At 37.9% G+C, this 23,160-nt stretch overlaps 3 protein-coding genes and 1 non-coding gene across 4 annotated transcripts; 3 read left to right on the top strand and 1 right to left on the bottom strand.

The window, feature by feature from the left end:
- The first annotated feature begins 422 nt into the window (after positions 1-422).
- Positions 423-494, top strand: TRNAP-UGG (transfer RNA proline (anticodon UGG)). Its single transcript has one exon. It is a non-coding gene; the product is annotated as a tRNA-Pro (tRNA).
- Positions 495-614: 120 nt separating this feature from the next.
- LOC147491541 (uncharacterized) lies at positions 615-9,055 on the top strand (the record flags this gene model as incomplete). Its single annotated transcript, XM_086567271.1, is given in 9 exon segments — positions 615-1,602; positions 1,738-1,880; positions 2,021-2,977; positions 3,071-3,340; positions 3,491-3,571; positions 4,327-4,438; positions 4,526-4,592; positions 4,998-5,089; positions 8,589-9,055. Coding segments are annotated over 9 exon segments (3,042 nt in total), but the record flags the coding sequence as incomplete, so codon positions are not given.
- A 3,794-nt stretch (positions 9,056-12,849) lies between these two features.
- Positions 12,850-14,824, top strand: LOC147491540 (cysteine protease XCP1-like). The gene is made up of 4 exons (XM_086565290.1): positions 12,850-13,395; positions 13,564-13,802; positions 14,052-14,192; positions 14,400-14,824. The coding sequence occupies exons 1-4, from the start codon at positions 12,933-12,935 to the stop codon at positions 14,613-14,615; spliced, it is 1,059 nt and encodes a 352-aa protein (XP_086421416.1). The 5' UTR covers positions 12,850-12,932; the 3' UTR covers positions 14,616-14,824.
- A 611-nt stretch (positions 14,825-15,435) lies between these two features.
- On the bottom strand, positions 15,436-17,824 carry LOC147491539 (exopolygalacturonase-like). Its single transcript, XM_086566207.1, has 6 exons — positions 17,503-17,824; positions 17,071-17,211; positions 16,792-16,965; positions 16,369-16,658; positions 16,012-16,240; positions 15,436-15,880 (listed from the first exon to the last, which is right to left on the bottom strand). The coding sequence occupies exons 1-6, from the start codon at positions 17,779-17,781 to the stop codon at positions 15,659-15,661; spliced, it is 1,335 nt and encodes a 444-aa protein (XP_086422333.1). The 5' UTR covers positions 17,782-17,824; the 3' UTR covers positions 15,436-15,658.
- Positions 17,825-23,160: the final 5,336 nt, after the last annotated feature.

The raw sequence follows: 23,160 nt of genomic DNA, 5'->3' as shown, positions 1-23,160 counted from the left end.
CAAAGTTAGTAAAACCTTTGGATAATGATACCAGAATTATGGAGTTGGAACCCCACCAACATTTTCGCCGTGGTTTGAGTATTGTGCACCCTCACCACTCACCAAGTCACCAGCAACTTGGTTTTCTAGGATGAGTTCTACATATAAGTTTATTAATCATTTGCTCTGCGTATAAATGAAGTCAAGTTAGTGGAGTATGCCCATCATCTGGGATAATACGCTGTTGTTGCAGCTTTCAGACTTCCAGCCATGACCAGATTGATTCATGTAAATTAGATAAGCTTAGTATCACAACGCAAATAAACAATCGTATTTGAGTATAGATGTAGCAAAAACTTGATTTGCAGATTGCACTATTTAGCTTACAGTTTATCACTATGTAAATTAAATATGGTATTAACGTAGAGAAGAATCATGAGGAAGGGCATTTGGTCTAGTGGTATGATTCTTGCTTTGGGTGCAAGAGGTCCCGAGTTCGATTCTCGGAATGCCCCCACTAGAAACTTGACTCTTTTTTCTTTTCTAAACTTTCTTGATGGGCTCCATTCTAGAAGATTACAATGTGGATTTGGTGAAGACACAAGTTAATTAAATGTTAATTTTTTCATATATTTTTCTTTAATTACAGTAGAGCAGCGTGTATCAGAACCAAATTCAGATATGTATTTGTTTACACTTGCTCATTTAATTGTCCTCCAACTCAGGATCAGCTGCTGCACGCAAAACAAGATCTGTTCTGGGTAATAATTACTCTGGGAAGAGAAGTTGATGCGGACCTTGGTATTTTGAACTCTATTGGGAGAGATGGGAGGAAGCTTTTCACTGAGAACGCACCTGAGATAAATAGTGGATCAGTAAATGGTAGAAGTGGCTTGCCTGAGGATCATGAGTTTGCAGGGTTAAGCTATCTTAATTCACAGGAACCGAATGAGCTATCTCAAGCCAATTGTGGATAGGTTATTTTCAGATGATGAAATGGAATTGCCTTGTGTGAACGGGGGAAGTCACCTCCTGTCTCAAATGCAAAGGGTGCTCGTATTTTGGCTCAAAGAGTTAGTCGTAGAAACCCAGTTCGAGAGGTTGCTGTCTATGAGTGGGATGACAGCCATGAGGATGAGGGAGGTGGTTATTTCTTTAGCAAGAGGAAAGAGGAGTTAGTTGGAAGCAGCTGCCATGCTCGAAGATCTTATACTCAACCCAAAAACCTTAAGCCACTAGATGCCAAAAAGGGCAGAGGCACAGTGGATAAGCTCAGAAAAGGAGAAAAGAGTCCAAATTTTCATCACAAAGTTATGGGCTCAACTCACTCAGATTCGAGGTTAGTTGTGCATAAATTAAATGAGGATGAGAACACACTACACGCATCCAAATCAAGAAGTAGAAAGAATCTTTTTCAGAAGTTGGATCAAAAGCTGAACCCTGAGTCTTCACCTAGGCATTTTAAAGCAACTGGGATTCGCAAGAATTCATTGGACATGTGTGATGTTGGTCTTGATACCCAAAACGCTGCTGAAACTCTGCAAGTCATAGGTTGTGGGGTTACTGTTCAAATTGCACCGAACGATAGTGAAGGCGATACAAGAGATGAGATAGGGAACAGATGAGAGTAAAAAAAAGCACCCTTCAGGAAAAGGAGTTCTAATTCAAGTGGCCTTTTGAGACGATCGAAACGAATAAAGGCGCTTGATATCAATGTAAGTAGAGAAACCTCTCAAAAGAACTCTATAATCCAAACAGTGAAGGGACTTGCTTCAGATTCGGCAACAAAAGTAAAGGAGAAAAATTTGAGTGCAAGACAGCACTTAGATAAACGGAATGCTGCAAATAAAAAGAAAAGCGCAAGCAGAAGATCTGTAAATTCTGTTAACCAAGTAGAGCCAGTAAGTGCAGTGACCAAGACCCACGTCAAAGACAGTGATAGATTTTGTAGTTCATTGACATCAAATGGAAATTTATCATTGGGCAAAGGACAGATGCAGGAGGATTATAAGACTTCCACACCAGTTGCCTGTCAGACTAGGCAGTCTTTAGCTTTAAACCCTTTGAAGAGTTCCGAGTTTTCACAAATAATTCTTGTGATGGCACAGGTATTGTGGTGGAGATCAGGCGGAATAAGAAAAGACCAAGCAACTTGGGTGTTGATGCGCCAAAACCGTCAAATGAAGAGGACAAGTCAATTCAACGCAAGCCGTGGGATTGTGGGTCGCATGAAAAGATAGCTAGAGCCAGTTATGAGGTTAGAGATGCACAAAGATATCATGGAGGAGTAAGAACACGTCAGAGCAAGTCAAACCTCATAAATGGAGTTTCCAATGCAGATGCTCTGTCCATTAGCATTCTTGGATCAGAATCTTATAGGCAATTTCTGGATAGGCAAGAATTGGAAGTCAGCTGTAATGATGTAAAATCAGTTAAGAAGAGGAAAGGTCGGTCATCTGCCCACTGCAATATATCCTCATTGTCACCGGAGAAGAACTCTGAGAGACGCTTAATAAGGCAACCTGTACCAGAACAAGCTATATCTGTGGCTGCTGATAACAGTTCTTTAGCTGTCATGAGTGAGAGGGTGGTACCAAAAGGTACTCCCACAGAAACATTATCTACACGCTCTGTCAAAGATTGCAGTGGAAATCATGTCTCACCCACAGGTGGTGCAGAGGCAAATGCTAGTTTAGATGCGTCCCCGGCAGGGAAAGCTAACCTTTCTGGTACAGCCTGTGTTACGCCCACTAACTGTACGACACCAATACATGCGGCATCACCAGTTTGTATTGGTAATGGCTATCACAAGCAGTCGTGTAGGAAAAAAATATCAAGATCGTCTCTTGTGATAGAACTTACTAGATTAGATTCCAATGAAATATCACTTTCTAACAGCCCGGCATCCAAAGATTTGAGGAAAAGGAGGGATCTGGCCGGTGTTCGAGCTTTGTTTAGTCACCATTTGGATGAGGATGTAATTAGGCAGCAGAAAAAGGTAATCGTTTGTTTGGTGTTTTTCTTGTTCAAGATCTATTGGTAACATGAGCTTAGGCATTCTGATATGTGACTGCGTGTTTCTCATTTTCAGATTTTGGTACGGTTAGGAGCTTTGACTGCATGCTCTTCTTCAGAAGCCACACACTTCGTAACCGATAAGTTTGTGCGTACGAGGAATATGTTAGAAGCAATTGCTTCTGGTAAACCAGTTGTGACACATTTGTGGCTTGAGAGCTGTGGACAAGCGAGCTGTTTTATTGATGAGAGAAATTACATTTTGAGAGACTATAAGAAGGAAAAGGATATAGGATTCAGTATGCAAGTCTCACTGGCACGAGCTAGCCAAAATCCGCTGTTAGAGGTATGTTATCTTCTTTTCGTACAGAAATGGAATCATTTAAACCTATGTGCTGCACTTGCGGTGGATTTTCTTTGCAAATTAGTAATCCAAATGGTGGGGAATGCTTACTGATATCTTGATAATTGATATAGACCTAATCCTTCTTTGCAGAGTAAAAGAGTATTTATCACTCCAAATGTGAAACTAAGTATGGAACTTGTAGCAATCTTGGTTAAGGCGGTCCATGGCCAGGTATGTATAATTGTAAATGGTCTGTTATCTGTGTAGATTATCTCGTAGGAATGTTGCATACTTGCATATATGTGTAATTGGAAATGTTCTGTTATCTATGTAGATTATCTCGTAGGAATGTTGCATATATGATATATCTGAAAGTTCATGTTAATTTTATCTCTCGTGTACCTTAGAGAAGATAGAGGTGTTAACTGTTGGAGCTGCAAACATCGTTTCTGTAAGGAAACATGGAATTGAGTGCAACGACACTGGTTATGCTTATAGAAAGTAAATTTGTCGTTACGGAGAGTGATTCTTGTTATAATCTGATGTCTGTTATGTAAACATCAAAAACTGGATTTCTCACCAGCCTTGTAAAATGCCTTTTTTCTGACTTAATTAAGCTTCTTGGAGATTGTTTAAATTTATCAAATCATTTTCCTAGTAATCGTGGTAAGACTAATGTGATGTCTGTGTTCAACTACACTGTCTAGAATTGCATGCTTATTTTTGAACGCTAGATATAAGATATCCGAGCGACTGGATGATGCTGTTCCTGCTTCCATTTAATTTTTTTTATTTTTATTTTAAGATTTCTCCGATGGAAATATATTTTGTTTATTTATCAAGTTAACAATACGGATCATTATTTTTTTTTTTTTCTAAATGAGCCAAATGTGTATTGTTGAATGAAAAGTTACACGGGTAACTTCCTTGGCTAACCAAGTGGAAAGTCCCTGAGGTAGTTTAACAATATGGATCATACTTTTTAGGCAGTGGAGAGATTAGGGAGATCAGTGATGAAGGATTATAAAGTTCCAGATGATCTTTTGGTCCTTTCTTGTGAAGAAGACTTTGCAATCTGCATGCCTCTTCTTGAGAAAGGTTAGAACCTGCCATATATTTCTGTATTTTGACAATTACACGTGCATTCAGATTGTAATAACAAATAATATGACCTTTGATTTGCAGGGGTAATGATTTATGGTTCAGAGCTTCTACTGAATGGAATAGTTATTCAGAAACTGGAGTATGAAAGGTTAGTAATAGCAACAAATACACATTTGTTAGGAGGATCACGTAAGGTAGACATGTCTATAGGCTATAGTGTATGTCGCCTACTGGTTAAAACTTGGGAGGTTTGGCCCAAGGTCTTAGGTTCGATTCCCACCTTCACCGGGGAAAGGGGATTTAAGGGGTTTAGAGCCTAACATTAATATATAAAAATAATAAAAATAAAAAACTGTAGTACCTGTTGTGTTTACTATGAGTTTGAATTGTGTATTATATATATCTGATTATACAGATTAACATATATATATATATATATATATATATATATATATATATATGATTATCTCGTAGGAATTTGCATGAAAGAGTGTTTGCTTACTATGAGTTTGAACTCGCTGCTCTAACACGTTTTCTGTACTGAACTGAACAGACACCGTTTATTCACTGATCATGTTAGGAGGACTCGGTCAACAATATGGTTGAGAAAAGGAGATGGACATCAGTTTTTTCCTGTAACCAAGTGTAAATGATTTATTCTTTTTTATCAAGACTCTTCTGGTGATGTTTTCGGCTTTGTATCAGCTTTTCTGTTTTTATATCGAGATATATGCAGGGGATGTATATATCATAATATTTATTTGTTCAATCTGCTCGCCCACGTTTCTTACTAAGGCTGTGTTTGTTTACTGGCAAACTGGGCTGACAAATGGTTTTTTCCCACTTAAACAGTGATTTTCCGGTGTTTGTGTTTGGCTGCCAAAAACGGTACTGGCAAATAAAAAACTGATTTGCCAGGAAAATGATATTTTTCCATAGAAACAAGAAAATAGGCTCCACCTCCCCCCTCCCCAAATCTTTTTGCCAGTGGGAAAACAACCGAAATATTTCCACTATCTCTCACTCTAATCTCTCACACTCTCAGTGCCGCCACTCTCATCTCCCATCTCTCGCTTTGGATCGAAAGGTAGTAACGTTCTCTCCCTCATTTCTTCTCCTCTCTCGATTTTTCTCTAGTTTCTAATCTCTTTCAAATCTCTCTCTCAAGTGGACAGTTGTTTCAGTGTCAAAAGAGAATTTTTTTTTTGTTCTAATCATCAAGCACATGTAAGATTTCTAATTAGTTCTCTCTATGCTTTTCTCTCTCTCTAGTTTTCTCCTCTCTATCTCTTTGTTATGTTGTTTTTAGATATCTTCTTCAATTTATTGATATAAACTAATTTTTTTATAGGTTTTAGTAGTGAAACTCGATATATAACTTGTTTATAAAAATTATCTACTGTTATTTTAATTATTTGCTTGAATTGTTGTTTAAGTTTGGTAAAAAAAAATCACTTTTTTTTTTTTAGTTTCCGAATAGTTACAGTTTTGCAATTTGGGTGTGGTTATAAAATTTATGAACTATCCTTGTTGTGATTTGCAATTTGTGATTTAAGAGGGTGATGAAAGATTCTAATCAAGTGTGAAATGTTCCATTTATGATATTTTATTGTTCACTGATGTTTTTTTTATACTATTGTTCACTTATAATTGAAGTTTTCAATTTCTGTATGTTTGTTTCAGCAATTATAGCAATTATCTCAATGTTTGCTGTTATTCCATGCTATGCTAAACTTTCTGTTGAAATTGGGTAAACTGTAAACTGTTTCTTGGAATTTAAATGTTTGTTGGTTTGTTGTCTCTAGTTGATGAACTTTCTGTTAAATGGTTTATTCCATTTGAGTTTTTGTAGAATGAGAACATAATGTGAGCATAGACTAGTTGCGACTCTTCTTATTATTATGATGGGTCATATTATGATGACATGGTGGTATAGGAGAAGGTATATAGGAAGGTATAGGCCTAGGCATAGCCCCGACTCTTATTAGAGCTCCTCATACAAATTGGGATTCTATACGGGCAACTGTGTTGGGTAGGATGTATGCTACCACTAACAAATTTTATTATGAGCAACTAAGGATGAGACGAGGAATGTTTCGTCAATTGTGCACTCGTTTGCATGGTCATGGTCTATTCGATAGTAGACATGTCACCGTCGAAGAGCAAGTGGCTTTGTTTCTTAACACTGTTGGGCATGACATGCGTAATCGAAATGAAGGATTTCAATTCTTGCGCTCGGGAGAAACAATCCACCGTTACTTCCATGTTGTGTTGGCTGTATTGCTTCGGTTATTTAGGAGTTAGTAACAAATGCTACTACTGAGAACTCTCCTCGCGAGTGCTCCAACACACATCATTGACATTGCTATTTCAAGGTTAGACAACAGGTTAGGATGAGTGTTATTTCAAGGTTAGAGAATTCAATCTTAATGAATTTTCTTTGTTAAGATGCGGTGGGTGCGGTTGATGGTACACACTTTCCAATCAACTTACCATTGGAGCAACATACTAGGTATCGTAATAGGAAGGGTAACCGGACCCAAGAGTTTCGCCAAGGGTATTCAAGTCTCAACAACCGAAAAATTTCTTTAGTGTTATGTAAAAAAAAAAAAACAACAACAACGAGTAATTCTGTAAAATCTTGAGGACACTAAAAATAGAAGGTTCAATATAAACATATGATTTCGAAAGGCAAAATGATACCCTCGAGAAATTGAATTGAGAATTTGAGATGGTTTGAGAAATGAATCCGAGAAAAGGTCCAAATAATAGAAAAAGTGATTGAGAAATCAAGAACGTTTGGGAAGTTTACTGGAAAAAAAAACGAAATGAATTACTCATTGGAGTAAAAGTAAAAGTGTGGACTTGGCCTACGTTACAGAGTCCAAAATCCAAAATATTAAAAATAACTGGTGAACTAATGAGCCAAGTTAAATACTAAGGATTTAAACCTACTACTTTTTTTTTTTGGGCAAATTTTGAATACCCTGGTTATACACTGGGTCTGCCCCCTGAGGGTAACGTCACCCAAAATGTGTTGGCGGCCTGCACATTTGACATGAAGTTCACATACGTACTCGCAGGGTGGGAGAGATCTGCCCACAATGGACGATTGTTGAGAAATGTCGTGCCTCGTCCAGGGCATAAACTTACTCTACCCATTGGTATAGTTTACAACTTAAGCACCCCATGTTCAGTGTTGCATTATGCTTAAAATGACTAGTTACTTATCAACCTACTTTGTGTCTTCAATTTAAGGTGACAAGTACTATCTAGCGGATGCTGGTTTTGCTTTAGTCCCAGGGTTCTTCACACTTTATCGCGGTGTGCGGTACCATCTCAGAGAGATAGGTGAGGTTCAACATCAAAATCACAAAGAACAGTTTAATTTTCGTCATTCGTCTTTGTGTACTATTATGGAGAGAACAATTGGTATTTTGAAGAAAAGATTTGCATATCTAAGGCACCCTCAATTCCATAATGTCAACATACACACAAAAGTTATCCTTGCATGTTGTGGTTTGCATAACTACTTACAAGAAGAAGATCCTGATAGTACATTGAGCGACGAGGAGCTTAGCGGGGATGAGGAAGAGGCTGACCTTGCTTTGAATGCTCAAAACAATGAGGTGAACGAAGAATTTCATATTGATATGCAATCTAGCCCTTGCTTTGAATGCTCAAAACAATGAGGTGAACGAAGAATTTCATATTGATATGCAATCTAGCCGCGGGTGGACTAATTTTAGGGATGAATTGTCAATTGCAATGTGACAAGATAACAATAACATGTAAACATTGCTATTAGATGGATTGTTATAGTAACTTTTTTGTAATAGCTAGAGAACAGTTTTTGTCTTTTGTCAATTTCAGTACTATGTTTTATTTAGTGTTGAATAAGAACGGAATTTTATCTATCTTGGGGTGGTCATGTTTCGAAAATAAAACTTGTTTGTATTTGGGATTGCTAATTTATTTTGGATATTACTATGTTGATGTTTTTGATATTATTTCTATGTTGGTGTTTTAGCTATTATTACTATGTTGATTGTCTCGACTTTTTTGTACTTTTTTTTTAATGTTAATAACCATTGAGTGTTGAATAAGTGTGATTTTTTTTTTTTTTTTATTTGTTTCAAACTAGGTATGGAAAGTGGTGGTGTGAATCCAACGAATGCAGGTGGTGTGAAACCAACGATAGATAATGGTAACGGAAAATGTAAAGACTGCGAAAAAACGAATAAGACCCAAGTGAGATGGTATCCGAACATGGAAGCGATCTTGGCTGAGGTGTTATTAGAGGAGGCTGCTACTGGGGGAAAGAAGGCTGATAATGGTTGGAAGACAGAGAGTCTTAAGCGAATTGCTGATGAAATAAATCGACGACTAAATATGACTCTTGTATTTGACAATGTCCGATCGAGGTTAAAAACTATGAAGAAAGATTGGAAATTAAGTTGCCAAACATGTACTTGACGCGAGTGGCTTTGGTCTCTCTTTCAACCAAGACAGCAAGAAAATTGATGCAGATGATGATGCATGGGCGAGCTACGTGAAGGCACATCCTGAAGCCAAAACCCTTAGACAGAAAATGTTTCCTCATTATGACCAACGTTGTATAATATTTGGAAAAAACTTTGCAACTGGAGAAGGGGGCAATAGTGGGTTTGATGGCGATATTACAGTCTCATATGTCAATTTAGGAGGTTCACCAGGTTTGAAATAAAGAAAATTGATTTTTTTATTTTTCTAACTTGCATTGAAACTAACTATGGATCATATTTAGATGTTGGAGAGCAATCCAATGGAGGGGTGATGGTTCTCAAGCTGGTGAAAGCTCACCTGGTGTAGGTGATGGTTCTCAAGTTGATAGTGAAGTTAAAAGCACTGCCCCAACTGCCAAAAAGGGTAAGAAGTCTATGTTATTTGAGGATATACCTAAACCCCTTTCTTTTAAGGTGTTTACTGAAGCGGTGGTTGAAATAGCCAAGTCTTTCAAAGCCCCAGTGAAGCCAATAGAAATGCTAAAGGAAGCTTTGAAAGCTTTTCCTGACATGGAGCCTGAACTTTATTTGAGGTCAGGTCACTAGACTTGATGAGAGAGAATGATAAACTGATGGAGATCTTCTTGGGGCAAGATGAGGAAATGGAGACACCTTGGCTGTTTAGGAAGCTTCACCAGGCAGGGCTGAGAGGGTCAATGTTAATTATGGTGGTCATGTTATGAACTCGTTAGTTGTTTGTTTTTCAAACTCTTTATGTGCAACTCTCTTGTGTTTTGGGAGTGTGTTTGTTGTTTGTTGTTTGTGTTTGTCTCTTATGGGTAACTCTCTTGTGCTTGGGAATGCTCATTTCTTTTGAAGTTGTTATGAACTCATTATTATGTTATGAACTGCTTTATTTTGAAATTATTATGAACTTGTTTGTGTGTGCTAGTGGAGGTATGGTGAAGGTTCTGTGTGTGTGTAGAGTGCTGGCTTTGTGTGCTGCCTCTGGCTGCTGCTGCTGTTGTGTGTGTGCAGGTGGTACTAAGTGAGTGTGGTGAGAGTGTGAGTGTGTGAGTTGTGTGATGTGGGTGGGTGATGCAGTGGTGTGGGTGCTGCTGCTACTGCTGTGTGTGTGTGTGTGTGTGTGTGTGTGTGTGTGTGTGTGTGTGTGTGTGCAGGTGGTACTAAGTGAGTGTGGTGAGAGTGTGAGTGTGCTGAGTGTGTGAGTTGTGTGATGTGGGTGGGTGTTGCAATGGTGTGGTGTGAGTGATGCAGTGGTGTGGGTGCTGCTGCTGGCAACCTTTAGTTGGTGGGTTAGAATTAGCTGCAGCTTTGCCGCCATTAGTTTGGTGTTAAATGACAAACCACTCGAGTCTGTTTAGCACTTAGTCAACTTATTAGCACTCGAGTCTATTAACTCTTTTTGATGTAGATTAAACTGGCGGAAGTTTCAATTTATCAAATCTACTCTTGAAATAAACAAAAACAACTAAAACTAAAACAAATCTTTATTTCTCTCTGAAATATTCTCACTAACACAACTCTCTCAGGACCCTAATTACAAGCCCGTTATTTATACTAATCCTAAAAACTATAAACCAATAGGAATACAACATGTGTTAACAACTAAAATAGAATAACTAAACTAGTGGGCTCACGACCCATGGGCTTGGACTTAGCTAAGGGGCTCACATGTATAACACTTGACAGATGAACTAATGTTCTACATCATTCTCTCCGGGTTTGAAAAGAACTCGTCTCGAGTTTGTATACACAATTGACTGATGAAATTCGCTGTAGCTGATGCCCATCACTCTCAAACAAATTCGACCTCGAATTTTGTCCAGATAATTACTCACAAGAATAAGAAGGCACCATAATGTATGCAAACATTAAATATGTGTATTATAAATAAATATTAATAATAATGTTTACGTGTCTACATCTACACGTATAGTCGTATACTATGAATTAACTAATGCATTGTCTATATTAACTAATGTATGAATGTGTACGTGCTTGATATATTACATGTATATATATTAGATAACGAATACGTGCAATGCTAACTAACAATTGTGGTATATGTAGTATTTATTCTATATATGACGCATTACGTATAGTATAATATATATATGTTCGATTTAAAATATACACATGCGTATAATGTATGAGAATATATTTAAATTTTTTAGATAACTTTCAAATATTATTATTGAATTTATGACCATTACTTCTTATGAGAGGACAAAAATATCGATTACAAGTGTTATAGTCGCCGTAAACCAACTTTTATATCGGTTATATAACTAAAAAAAATTATTTTAGCAATAAAAATGTATAACCCGATAAGAAATCGGAACCGAAACCGATTTAATTAATGGGTATTGGATCCGGTTTTCAAAATATAAGAAAAAACCCAAAAAAATCGAACCCGATAGGAACTGCTAAAAATAGACCCAGAACCGAAACCAATAAGAACCGACCCATGAGCACCCCTACTCGAGACCCATAGTTTGCATCAATTTATCTAGGTAATGTTTCTTCACCAAAGAGGTAGGACACCAAATGGTTTACTGGAGACCCATAGTTCTTCATCCAATTCAATCATACATCTATGGAAATTAAGACTATACATTTGGTGATATAGTCTCTCCAGGAAATTCTTAGGAATATGGCCAACAAAACATTCTAAAGAAATTAAATGCACATGATGTAAACCGGGGATGTCCAAAGGGGTATCCGACCCGGCTTGAGTCCGACTTTTCGGGTTTTGAACGGGTATTGGGTTACTTTAATCTGGACCAGTTTTTAGTGGGTTAGGTGTTTTGTTGAGAAGTGTGACCAAACCCTATTCTAACCCTATATTTCGGATATCCATCGGGCTCGAGTTTGGATTTCGGGTATAATAAAACCCGGTATAAAAGAAAACAATAAGAAATCTCATTTGAAATATATATATCTACATTTTATTCCTTCTTCGGTTATCCACCAATCTTTTAAACAAAATAAAATTTCTAATGAACATGGAAGTAATTATCACCTATACTCGAACATAATTATTTTATATGCTTTAAAAATAGATGGATTCGGAAGGAACTATAGACGCATGATCACGTGCAATTACCGAAAAAATTGGAAATCCCAACATAAATTTTTTCATAATCCAATATATTAAATAACTTATCATTGTAAACATGAATGAAATCATAATCCAAATATTTATCTAACTCATTCTTTTATATGAGATTAGTAGTATGCAATTGAAACCGGATTTGGGGTTCGGTTTCGGATTTTTAGCCTTTTTAATGGGTTTAGAGCTAAATTATCGGGTTAGTTCAGGTTTAGAGAGTGTGACCAAACCCTATCCTATATATTTTGGTCTGGGTTCGGGTTTGGGTTTTGTCGGATTCGGTGCGGGTTTTTTGTTCGGGTTTTAGACGGGTTTCGGGCAAGCTGGACATCCCTATGTAAACGACGCTAGTACATATGGTATTCAATTCAAGTCGAGCTTCAGTATACTGAAGATTATTTGTTAAGTAAATTCAGCAATGCCGATAACCTGTAGACGATTCATAAAGGAAAATAATGACTTTTAGATATGAAATACTCTAGTACAATGTAAGCAAAATTTAAGGCTATTTTAATTTCATTAAATTTGAATCATTTTAAGCATTACGAAATTATTTGCAGAACGCAAATAAGCTAATGATGATTCTGTTGTGAGGTCAGTATGTACTTACCAGAATAATGGTTTCACTATTAAAATTCCCTCTCATTTTAGCAAGCAAGTTTATGTTTCAATAAAGACGGAGCATGCTTGGAATCTAAGTATCAGAAAAGAACTTAACTTAAAGACTCGTATTCTAGAACTAAATCAAAAATATTCAACTACTTCCCTTGCAAGCGACATATTTGAAACTCATCCCTATATATAACGTCACATTTCTTCTGCAAATATCATCCACTCTCATTCTTGTTGAGTTAAAATCCTATCAACAATGGCCTTCTCCCCTTTCACTAAGCTCCTCCTCCTTTCCTTCTCTATGTCTCTCCTCGTTTTTTCTTCCCTTGCTGATGATTTTTCCATTGTGGGATACTCACCAGAAGATCTGACATGCATAGATAAACTAATTGTTCTATTTGAATCATGGACGTCTAAACATGGAAAATCATATGAGAGCATTGAAGAGAAGTTGCATAGGTTCGAAGTGTTCAAAGAAAACTTGAAGCACATCGATGAAACAAATAAGAAAGTTACTAGTTATTGGCTTGGATTGAATGAGTTTGCAGATTTGAGCCATGAAGAATTCAAGAAAATGTACCTTGGATTGAAGGGTGAGCTTCATGAAAGAGAAGAGTCTACAAAGGAGTTTAGTCATAGAGATATTGTTGATTTGCCTAAGGCTGTGGACTGGAGGAAGAAAGGTGCTGTTGCTGCTGTCAAAGACCAAGGATCATGTGGTGAGTATATTAATTTAAGTAATGATCAGAAAACACTAGCACTAAAAATCTTAGCTTACAATTCAACATGACTAACAAAATGACAATTACTCTTTTTTATATAAGTGATCTGACCATTTACAAAAATGTTCAAGACAATTTAACGTTGGCGCGGTTGATTATCTGCAGGTAGTTGTTGGGCATTTTCAACTGTGGCAGCTGTAGAAGGCATTAATCAGATAGTAACTGGAAATCTCACTTCACTTTCTGAGCAAGAGCTGATTGATTGCGATACAAGCTTCAACAGTGGTTGCAATGGAGGACTAATGGATTACGCGTTCAAGTTTATCATGATTAATGGGGGACTTCACAAGGAAGATGACTATCCGTATCTCATGGAAGAAGGCACATGTGAAAGAACAAAAAAGGTAATTCCTATATTGTGGTCAGTATGAGAATAATATGCCTAAACCAAATGAAGCAAATATCTCAGTAATACAACTATAAGTCGTAGGTTCATTTTCTTAAATTGGCATTCAGATAATCAGATTGATATATGTGGATCCATGTGGAAAATTGTGCATATTAGACATAGAAAACCAGTGTAAATTCCACATAGAAAGTCGAAATGAATTAGATTTAAAAAATGTGACAAAATTAACTCCTTTTATTTGCAGGAAGATACTCAAGTAGTAACTATTACTGGTTATGAAGACGTGCCACAGAACGATGAAGCAAGCCTCTTGAAAGCACTCTCTCAGCAGCCTCTAAGTGTCGCCATTGAGGCTTCGGATAGCGATTTCCAGTTTTACAGTGGGGTATGATTTCATTTTACTCATTTTTGCGCATAACCGTGCATACTGCATACTTTAAGCCCAATGTTATCACTTGAGCCCAAAATGTTCGAAAACATTTAAACATCTCAAGCCCATAAAGGCAAAAACAACATCCTAGCATAGCTAGCAAATTGCTGCTCATTGGTTCCCTTGAAAATTGACATTGAGGCTCATTTTGTATTATCACAGGGAGTTTTCAATGGACATTGTGGAACTGATTTAGATCATGGAGTCACAGCTGTTGGATATGGATCACAGAAGAATATGGATTACATTATAGTGAAGAATTCATGGGGACCGAAATGGGGAGAAAAGGGTTATATAAGGATGAAAAGGAACACTGGAAAACCTGAAGGACTTTGTGGAATCAACAAAATGGCTTCTTACCCTACCAAAAAGAAGTGACCCATGGTTACTTATTAGTAGTGTTAATAATAAGCGTGGGATCTTAGCTCTTGTGAGCAACGAAGGTTTAAAGCCTTTTGTGTCATTGTGTACGTGTGTGATGTTAAAAACACACAATTAGTCGATTCCCGCAATGGAAACGTAAACGTAAGAATCAGCAATTGAAATTTCAGCTGAAAAATGTGGAATTTACACAAATTTTAAGTTCATTTTCACAATGCAAATAGCGATAATTCAAATATATTCAAGACACATGAATGAGCTTAATTCATAACACCCTTTTCTATGCGATCACAAAAGATTAGTCAAATAAAAAATTTCAACTGAAAAATAATGAATCAAATATAAAGAGACGTAGGTGGAGGACACTGGCCGGAAGTGATCGGCCGGATGGTTCAGTTCACCATTCCATTGGAAGCAAATCGATATCCATATATATCCATTGTTTTTTGTCCCCCTTTTTCCATTTTGTCCGGGCGATAAAATTTGGGACTGGGAATGATATTCTCTTTTCCAATATATCAGCGTGTTATATATGGCCTCAATAGATATCTATTTAGGCTCGCTTTAAGTGTAGCCACACGCCCACAATTATGGAAAACTGGTTAGTGTTGGAGTCATGAACTACAGCCAGGAGTCCAAGTGGTTATCTTTGGGTCAGCAGTTCATCCCTCAGCACAATTTAGCAAAACAGATTTGTTCTGTAATGTACATAAATGCTTTAAGTTAGCGTGTCTCATGAAGAACCTATGTTGGTTAAATAACAACAAATTTTCATGCTGATTCAATATCATTTCAACACTGGAACCAATTCACGTAATTAATGAAATGTAGAAAACTCTTCCTTTAGTATAGAACAAAGACTATTATTTCACAATTGTGATGATGGGCTCACACTCAAAAATGATATACACGTAGGCATATATTAGAATATAACATACATTACATCAGTTAATCAACGAACGGACGGCTGTGATTGGGGTTTACGTTCTTGTCGCCATCCATCTCTTGTTCTAATTAACTTTGGTTACTTCCATTTGGTACTACCGGGCGCATGGTGCTGGAATTTGTTTTCCAACGAATTTTGCCTTGACATTCTTACAGAAGGATTTGGGACCACCAGAGTGTTGCAAGTTAATTTCCTCAAGGATGACATTTTGACATGGTACCGCACTGCTACAATCAAGTGTCACTGCTTCAGGATTTTTTGATGTTCCTCTGATGTTTCGGAAAGTTATATCCTGTAGCTTCACTTTAGAAGCCGACTACATGACGAGAATTAAAAGCATAAGCGAAAGTCAGCTGAGATGGTTTGTGAAAACTTATAAGTAAATTACAAAACCAAATTTTTCGTAAAAACTGAACTTGGAAGAAAGTGGTTCCCTAATTTTCTTACCGAGACAGCACATTTTGAGAATGGACAATAGGTCTGGTCGATTATGATAGGATTGCCTACATTGTTCATGATAATGTTGTCGAATGTCATGTTGGCTGCAGTACTAGGACCTGGTGAATTCTCCCATGTCTTGATGCGAATGCCATTCATAGTCCCGGTAAGGGTACAGCCTTTTACTATTATTCCGCGCACATCTTGTTCCTTGGGATATTTTCCTAAACTTCCAACACTGTAACAGGCAATAAGACTAATTAGTCCACCATAAGTGAACCAATGCTGCATCTTCATTCACACCAAATTGTTCTGAATCAAGAAGATAAAAATTCACTAGTGAAGCAATATGTCAGTAGAAATTACCTAATGCCATGTCCTGGTCCACAGGTAACTCCAGTAACTGTAATATGAGTGCTCCCATGCCCAATTGAGATACAGTCATCACCGGTGCCAATGTGTGAGTCCACAACGCTTATTCCTGAGCTCCGTTCAATGTGAATACCATCGGTATTTGGACTGGCGTCTGGAGCAGTAATCGTGAGTCCAATGAATTGAACATTGTGGGTGTCTACCATACCAATGTGGAAGAATTTGCTATTCACCGACTTTATGCCTTTGACAAACGAATTCGTGACAGCATTGAATTTAAGATTCTGGTACATAAAAACAATTAAATTTGGTTAGTCTTGAGCTAAAGTTGAATCAAATTATTTGGCATGATTGTTGAAGTTTCATTTGCTCCGAATGAAATATCTTCAATCATTTTAATTGTCAATGATCACTTACTGCAGGAAGGGTATTGCATTGTTTGGTCTTGGGACACTTATTGTGCGGCCATGCTTGAGCTCCTTGGCCATCGAGCGTGCCACCTCCTGTAATTGTCAACCCGTTCAACCACCCAAACTGAAGCCAATCATTTCCTGCATACTGGCCCAAGTTGGACGAACCCAACAACGTACCCTGGTGATTTGACGATATTGAAATCAAATCAGTTTCTGAATACGAGAATTAAGTCTTTGTCACAGTGGAATGAAGTACGTGATTTGATGAATAAATGAAACTTGCCTCCAGCTGCACCGTTATGGTTTTAGCATTTTTGCATGGACCTGTAAATTTAACTGGACCGATCAGATACGTTCCCTTTGGTATCCAAAGCTTTGGTGAACCTGAGGCTGCACATGCAGCTTTCCAGGCAGATTGAAAACCCTAGAAACAAAAACACAAAGCCCACTTCAATCACAAACTGATGTCAAACAGTATATCATGTTAAGAATCTAATAAAGATCACAAACTAATATCAAACAGTATGAATAAAAATAAATTCGTTTTTCTGCATGGAATTTTGAAGGAAAAAGGCATTCCCTTTATGGCTTTATCTGCTTATGGTTCAATCACACGCTGACAGTGCTTAAAGGCGCATGATTGTACCAAAAACGCACTCATATTGCCCAAGTAGTTTGAGCCTGCATATGTGGTTGAAAAAAACTAGAGACTCACTTTTGTATCGTCGGTTTTTCCATTGCCTTTCACGCCGTAGGCCTTGACATTAAATGTTCCTGATCCAGACAACAATTGTTGGTCGTTTCCAGCTCCAGTCACATTATCTCCCACGGCTGTTGACAATCCTTGGACATCAGTGCCTCCAGTTGCACTATCTCCTACGCCCGTTGACAATCCTTGGACTTCTGCTCCTTGATCTGATATTATTGAAGAACTTCTTGCTACCATAATAAATGCATGAAAGCAAATAAGAGAAAAAACTATCTCCACCTTCATCTTCTAATATTTTTATGTGTGATTATTAGTGTGTAATGAATTTATGGGATTGAGCGTTCCATGGGTATTAAATAAGCTTCGTGAGACCTTTTAATTTTCTTTACAGCCGTACCTTAATTTCGTTTAACTATAATTACCCTATGAATATGCACCTATCAATTAAACCAACTATGTCCTTATTTTGGGATATACAGAGATGCTCAAAGACTGTTAGTTTCTATCTGAATTGTTGCCTCAAATAAGGATCTCTACACTTATGGTGTATTTGTTATGATGGAAACACTATGGAAAGGAATGGGCTTTTCCAAATGGAAACAAAATCATGGAAATGGAAAAGATTTTGTGTTCTTAGCTAATTCTTGAAAATTTTGTGGAAATGAAAGGAAAGGAAATAGATAGATAGAGACTTACTACTAATACACCCATGACCCAACAATACAATTATTCCTTTCCATAGCTTTTGCAAACAAACATGATTATTCCTTTTCCCAGTTTTTTTTTCCTTTTCTCCACATTTATTTAAAATTACATACCATTTAAAATTATTTTATTTCTTTCCATTCCATTCCATTCCATAGTGGACCAGCCATTTTATTTCCTTTCCTTTCCATGAGTTAAAATTTAACAAACACACCCTTAGATGCCTAAACCCCATTGACTAAAGCCGTATTGGTGGTACATTATTTTGTTTATGGCGAAAGTGGCCAGTGACTTAGATATTTGATTGGTTTTATTATAATCATAGATTTGCAATTTGTTCAAGGTCAACAATCTCTTGAAAGGTTACCAAAAAAAACTAACAATCTCTTAAAATCTTGAAATGAAGAGCGTTTCCGTGTTAGTTATTCTAGGCCATGATAAAACAGGGAATTATTACTGACTAAATTAAAATTCCTTCTGACCTATTTTCACCTTTGACTGCATTGATGTTATATGTGTATTTTTTAATAAAAAATCGATCACATACTGCAAGTTGGAGTGTCGGATAATTTGATTTGCAACGAGAATGTGACATTAATAAAAGACCACATTAAAATTAGCAATCTGACATATTAGAGTTTGTAGAGAAAAAAAGATGTTTTCTCATTATAGTGAATGGCGCGAACTGCGCTCCTTTACACTTGGGCAAGGTGTGACCCGCGCTCATACTTTTCGTGACTTATAGGCTCTTCAGTGCGACCTGCGCCCAACTTTGCCTAGTCGAGGGTGCGACCCGCGCTCTACCCTATTTCAACACGAATTTGGCCTTTTTCGGAAGTTTTCTGAAATAGTATAAATATAGGTTTTTTCTGTAGAAACCTAACTTTTCCAAAACTAAGAAAGAGAGAGATTATAAGAGAACAATTCTTTGTGAGTTGAGTGTTCATTCTTTGTGAGTGGATTGAGAGACTTGTAATATGTTACTCCGACATCTAGTAAAGTTTGGAACTCGTAGTGTGGAAGTAAGCAAATTGCCGAACCACGAAATATATCGTCTTGTGGTTTGTTATTCTTTTACATTAATTGTTTTACTTTATATATTTGTTATTTGATATTGAGAAGTGTTGGGATATTGCTTGGAGGGTGTTGAAGTCTTGTCTAGTAAGAAGGATTGATCATTGTGTAGAATTGATCTATTGTAGTGGGTAACATTGTTTCCGCAGTGTTATATTCACAATAATTGGTATCGAAGCGTAGGTTTACGACCTAGGATTTTGAGTTTAGCGCTCGAAATTTGTGTAGATAAGGTGTTCGATTAAATTCCGAAGTGAAATTATTTTTGGGTTATTGTGTGTAACTTGAAAGATGGCTCCCAAAATGTCAAACACAAGGTTTGAAGTGGAGAAGTTTAATGGGAATAATAACTTTAGGATTTGGCAAGTCCAAGTAAAGGACATCCTCATCCAACAAGGTTTGCACAAGGCTTTAAAGGAGATTAAATCTAAGGCGGCGAATATGAGTAATGATGATTGGGAAAGAGTTCGATCTTCAAGCTTGTTCATCAATCCGGTTATGTCTTGCTAATGAGGTCATGTATAGTGTGATGGGAGAAAATACCGCTGCCGGTATTTGGCTCAAACTAGAGTCTATGTATATGACCAAGAGCATGACGAACAAGATGTACCTTAAGAAACGTCTTTATCGGTACATGATGGTCGATGGTTCAACGATGCAAGAGCACGTTAGTGAGTTCCGTCGACGTCTAGCGGATTATTTGAATGTTGGTATGAAGATGGATGATGAGGATCAAGTGACATGTTTAATATTCTCCTTGCCAGAAAGCTATGAGCATCTAATGACTACATTTATGAACAGATAAGTCGTAGATCTTGACGAAGTTCATAGTACACTTCTTTCTTATGAGTTGATGAAGAAGACACATGTAGAGAATATCATTGATGTAGGTTAGGGGCTAGTGGCAAGAGGAAATTCGTATGAACAGAATTCTACAAGTAATGAGAATTCTAGGTCCAAGTCAAAAAAGCCTTTAAAACATGTACAGTGCTACAATTGCAATGAAAATGGACATTACGCAAGTAATTATCCTCACCCGAAGAAAGAGAACAAGAGAGATGGTCAGAAGAAAGGTAAGACAAAAATTGAGGCAAGTTATGCTTCAGGCTCTGAAGAGGATGGGTTCAGTCTCTGTGTGTTCACACAAGACTATATGACCGAAAGGTGGATTCTTGATTCCGGATGTTCCTATTATATGTGTGAGAATAGAAAGTGGTTTACTTCGATCTTATGAGAACATTGATGGTGGTTCCATTTTGATGGGTAATGATGTTGCTTGTAAGATAGTAGGAATTGGAACTATACGGGTCAAGATGTATGATGGTGTAGTGAGGACTTTAACCGATGTGAGACATGTTCCTGAGCTAAAGAAAAGTCTTATTTCTCTTGGTACCTTGGATTCCAAAGGCCACAAGTTTGTGGGCGAAGGTGGAGTCCTAAATATTGTTAATGGCTCTTTAGTTGTTATGAAGGGTAAAAAACATGGAACCTTGTATACTCTGATAGGTAGTACAGTGATAGGTGATGTAGCAGTGGGTGTATGTAGTAATGATTTTGAGTGCACTAAGATATGGCATATGCGTTTAGGGCATATGAGTGAAAAGGGTTTGTCTGAGTTGTGCAAGCAAGGGTTCTTGAAGAATTTGAAGAAGCCAAGTATGGGGTTTTGTGAGCATTGTGTCTATGGGAAGCAGTGCAGAGTCATGTTCAAGTCAAACAAGCACATGACAATAGGCATTCTTGACTATGTGCATACGGATGTTTGGGGACCCTCCAGGGTGGCTTCAAAGGGAGGTAACCGCTATTATGTCTCATTCATTGATGATCATACTCGCTATGTGTGGGTGTATATGATGAAATCGAAAGATGAAGTGTTTGAGATATTTAAGAAGTGGAAGGCAAGGGTTGAGAATCGTACAGATAGAAAGGTAAAGACATTACGGTCTGACAATGGTACTGAGTATACCTATGGACCTTTCCAAGAGTTTTGTGCTCAACAGGGAATTGCTAGACACTGGACAGTCAGGGGCACGCCACAGCAGAATGGAATGGCAGAGATGATGAATGAAACCTTGCTTGAAAGAGCGAGATGTTTGTTGTCTAATGCCAGTCTAGACAAAGAGTATTGGGCAGATGCAGTGTCCATGGCGTGTTACCTGTACAATAGGTCACCAGTACCAGCTATAGATTGTAGGACACCTTATGAGGTGTGGTCAGGTAACCCAGCTGATTATAGTATTTTGCGAGTGTTTGGATCGATAGCTTACTACCATGTGAGAGAAAGCAAGCTAGATCCTAGAGCTAAGAAGGCCATATTCTTAGGCTTCGCAAATGGGGTAAAGGGATACAGATTATGGTGTCTAGAAACCACAAGTTCCTAGTCAGTAGAGATGTTATCTTTGATGAGACTTCCGTGTTAACATTCAGTAAGCCGGAAGTAGCTGGGCAGAATGGTGAGTCTATAGAAGTTCAAGCTACTGAGCATAAGTTGTCTGATGCAGCAGATGGTTAGATCATGATGAGGTACCAAATTATGCAACCACACAACAATAGGAAGAAGATCAAGAGTATCCGCAACTTGTAGTGGCTAACCCTAGGCCAAAGAGACAAGTTAAAGAAGTGCACAAGTATGGGCACGAGAAGCTGGTGAAACACTATGGTCAGGTGGATTTAGTGGCATATGCACTGTATATCAAAGATGATGAGCCAGATAGCTTCAAGGAAGCTGTCAGAGATGCTCATTATAGAGATTGGTTGGTAGCTATGCAAGCAGAGATGTAATCTCTTGATAAAAATCACACATGGGACCTTGTTTTATTGCCAAAGGGCAAAAGGACTATCGACAGTAAATGAGTGTTCATAAAGAAAGAGGTCCTTCCTGAGTCCGACAATATTGGGTACAAGGTAAGAGTTGTAGCAAAGGGTTTTTCACAGAAGGAAGGATTCAACTATAATGAGGTATTTTCCCCGGTGGTCAAACATACGTCCATTCGTGTGTTATTGAGTTTAGTTGCTCACTTCGACTTAGAGTTAGAGCAACTTGATGTGAAAACTGCTTTCTTGCATGGGGACTTGGAGGAGGAGATCTATATGAGACAACCTGAAGGGTTTGTCGTTGCTGAGAAAGAAGATCATGTATGCAAATTGAATCGGTCACTGTACGGGTTAAAGCAATCGCCCATGCAATGGTACAAGCGTTTTGACACGTTCATGATGCAACATGAGTATACACAAAGTAAGTATGATTGTTGTGTTTACTTTCGTAGGCTTTGTGGTAATGACTTCATCTATCTCCTACTTTATGTGGATGACATGCTTATTGCTTCCAAAAGCATGGTGGAGATAGACAAGTTGAAATCTCAACTTAGCACTGAGTTTGAGATGAAAGACTTAGGTGGAGCCAAGAAAATACTGGGCATGGAGATTGACAGAGATAGGCAGAATCGACGGATAGTTGTATCTCAGAAGAAATACCTTCAGAAAGTACTTTCGTGTTTTGGTATGGAGAATGCAAAGTCGGTTTCTACGCTTTTGTCTGGGCATTTTAAGCTTTCAGCTAAGTTCTCTCCTAGTTCGGTGGAGGAACAAAAGCATATGGCACATATTCCTTATGCTAATGTAGTGGGCAGTTTGATGTATGCTATGGTGTGCACACGCCCAGACATTTCACAAGTCGTTAGTGTTGTAAGCATGTATATGGCTAATTCTGGGAAGCAGCATTGGGAGTAGGAGTGTAAAAAAAAACCGTTGACCCATCATCCGGTAGGGTACTCGGTCTTCACCCGCCACCCAAACCCGCACCGACCCAAAAACAGACCCGCCCCGCCCCGCCACCGTTTTTACGCGGTCGGGCTATGGGTGTAGGTTCTATGCTCAAACCCGACC

This window comes from Coptis chinensis, chromosome 6 (assembly GCF_015680905.1).
Source record: "Coptis chinensis isolate HL-2020 chromosome 6, ASM1568090v1, whole genome shotgun sequence".
In the NCBI taxonomy this organism is placed as follows: domain Eukaryota; kingdom Viridiplantae; phylum Streptophyta; class Magnoliopsida; order Ranunculales; family Ranunculaceae; genus Coptis; species Coptis chinensis.
This window is presented reverse-complemented; position numbering and strand designations above follow the sequence as displayed.

Excerpts from the sequence above, each read along its gene's own strand:
- LOC147491540 (XM_086565290.1), top strand. The coding sequence starts at position 12,933 with ATGGCCTTCTCCCCTTTCACTAAGCTCCTCCTCCTTTCCTTCTCTATG. Across the intron at positions 13,396-13,563 it reads CAAAGACCAAGGATCATGTG|GTAGTTGTTGGGCATTTTCA; the intron begins GTGAGTATATTA and ends GATTATCTGCAG. Across the intron at positions 14,193-14,399 it reads ATTTCCAGTTTTACAGTGGG|GGAGTTTTCAATGGACATTG; the intron begins GTATGATTTCAT and ends GTATTATCACAG.
- LOC147491539 (XM_086566207.1), bottom strand. The coding sequence starts at position 17,781 with ATGAAGGTGGAGATAGTTTTTTCTCTTATTTGCTTTCATGCATTTATT. Across the intron at positions 16,659-16,791 it reads AATGCAATACCCTTCCTGCA|AATCTTAAATTCAATGCTGT; the intron begins GTAAGTGATCAT and ends TTTATGTACCAG. Across the intron at positions 16,241-16,368 it reads GGACCAGGACATGGCATTAG|TGTTGGAAGTTTAGGAAAAT; the intron begins GTAATTTCTACT and ends TGCCTGTTACAG.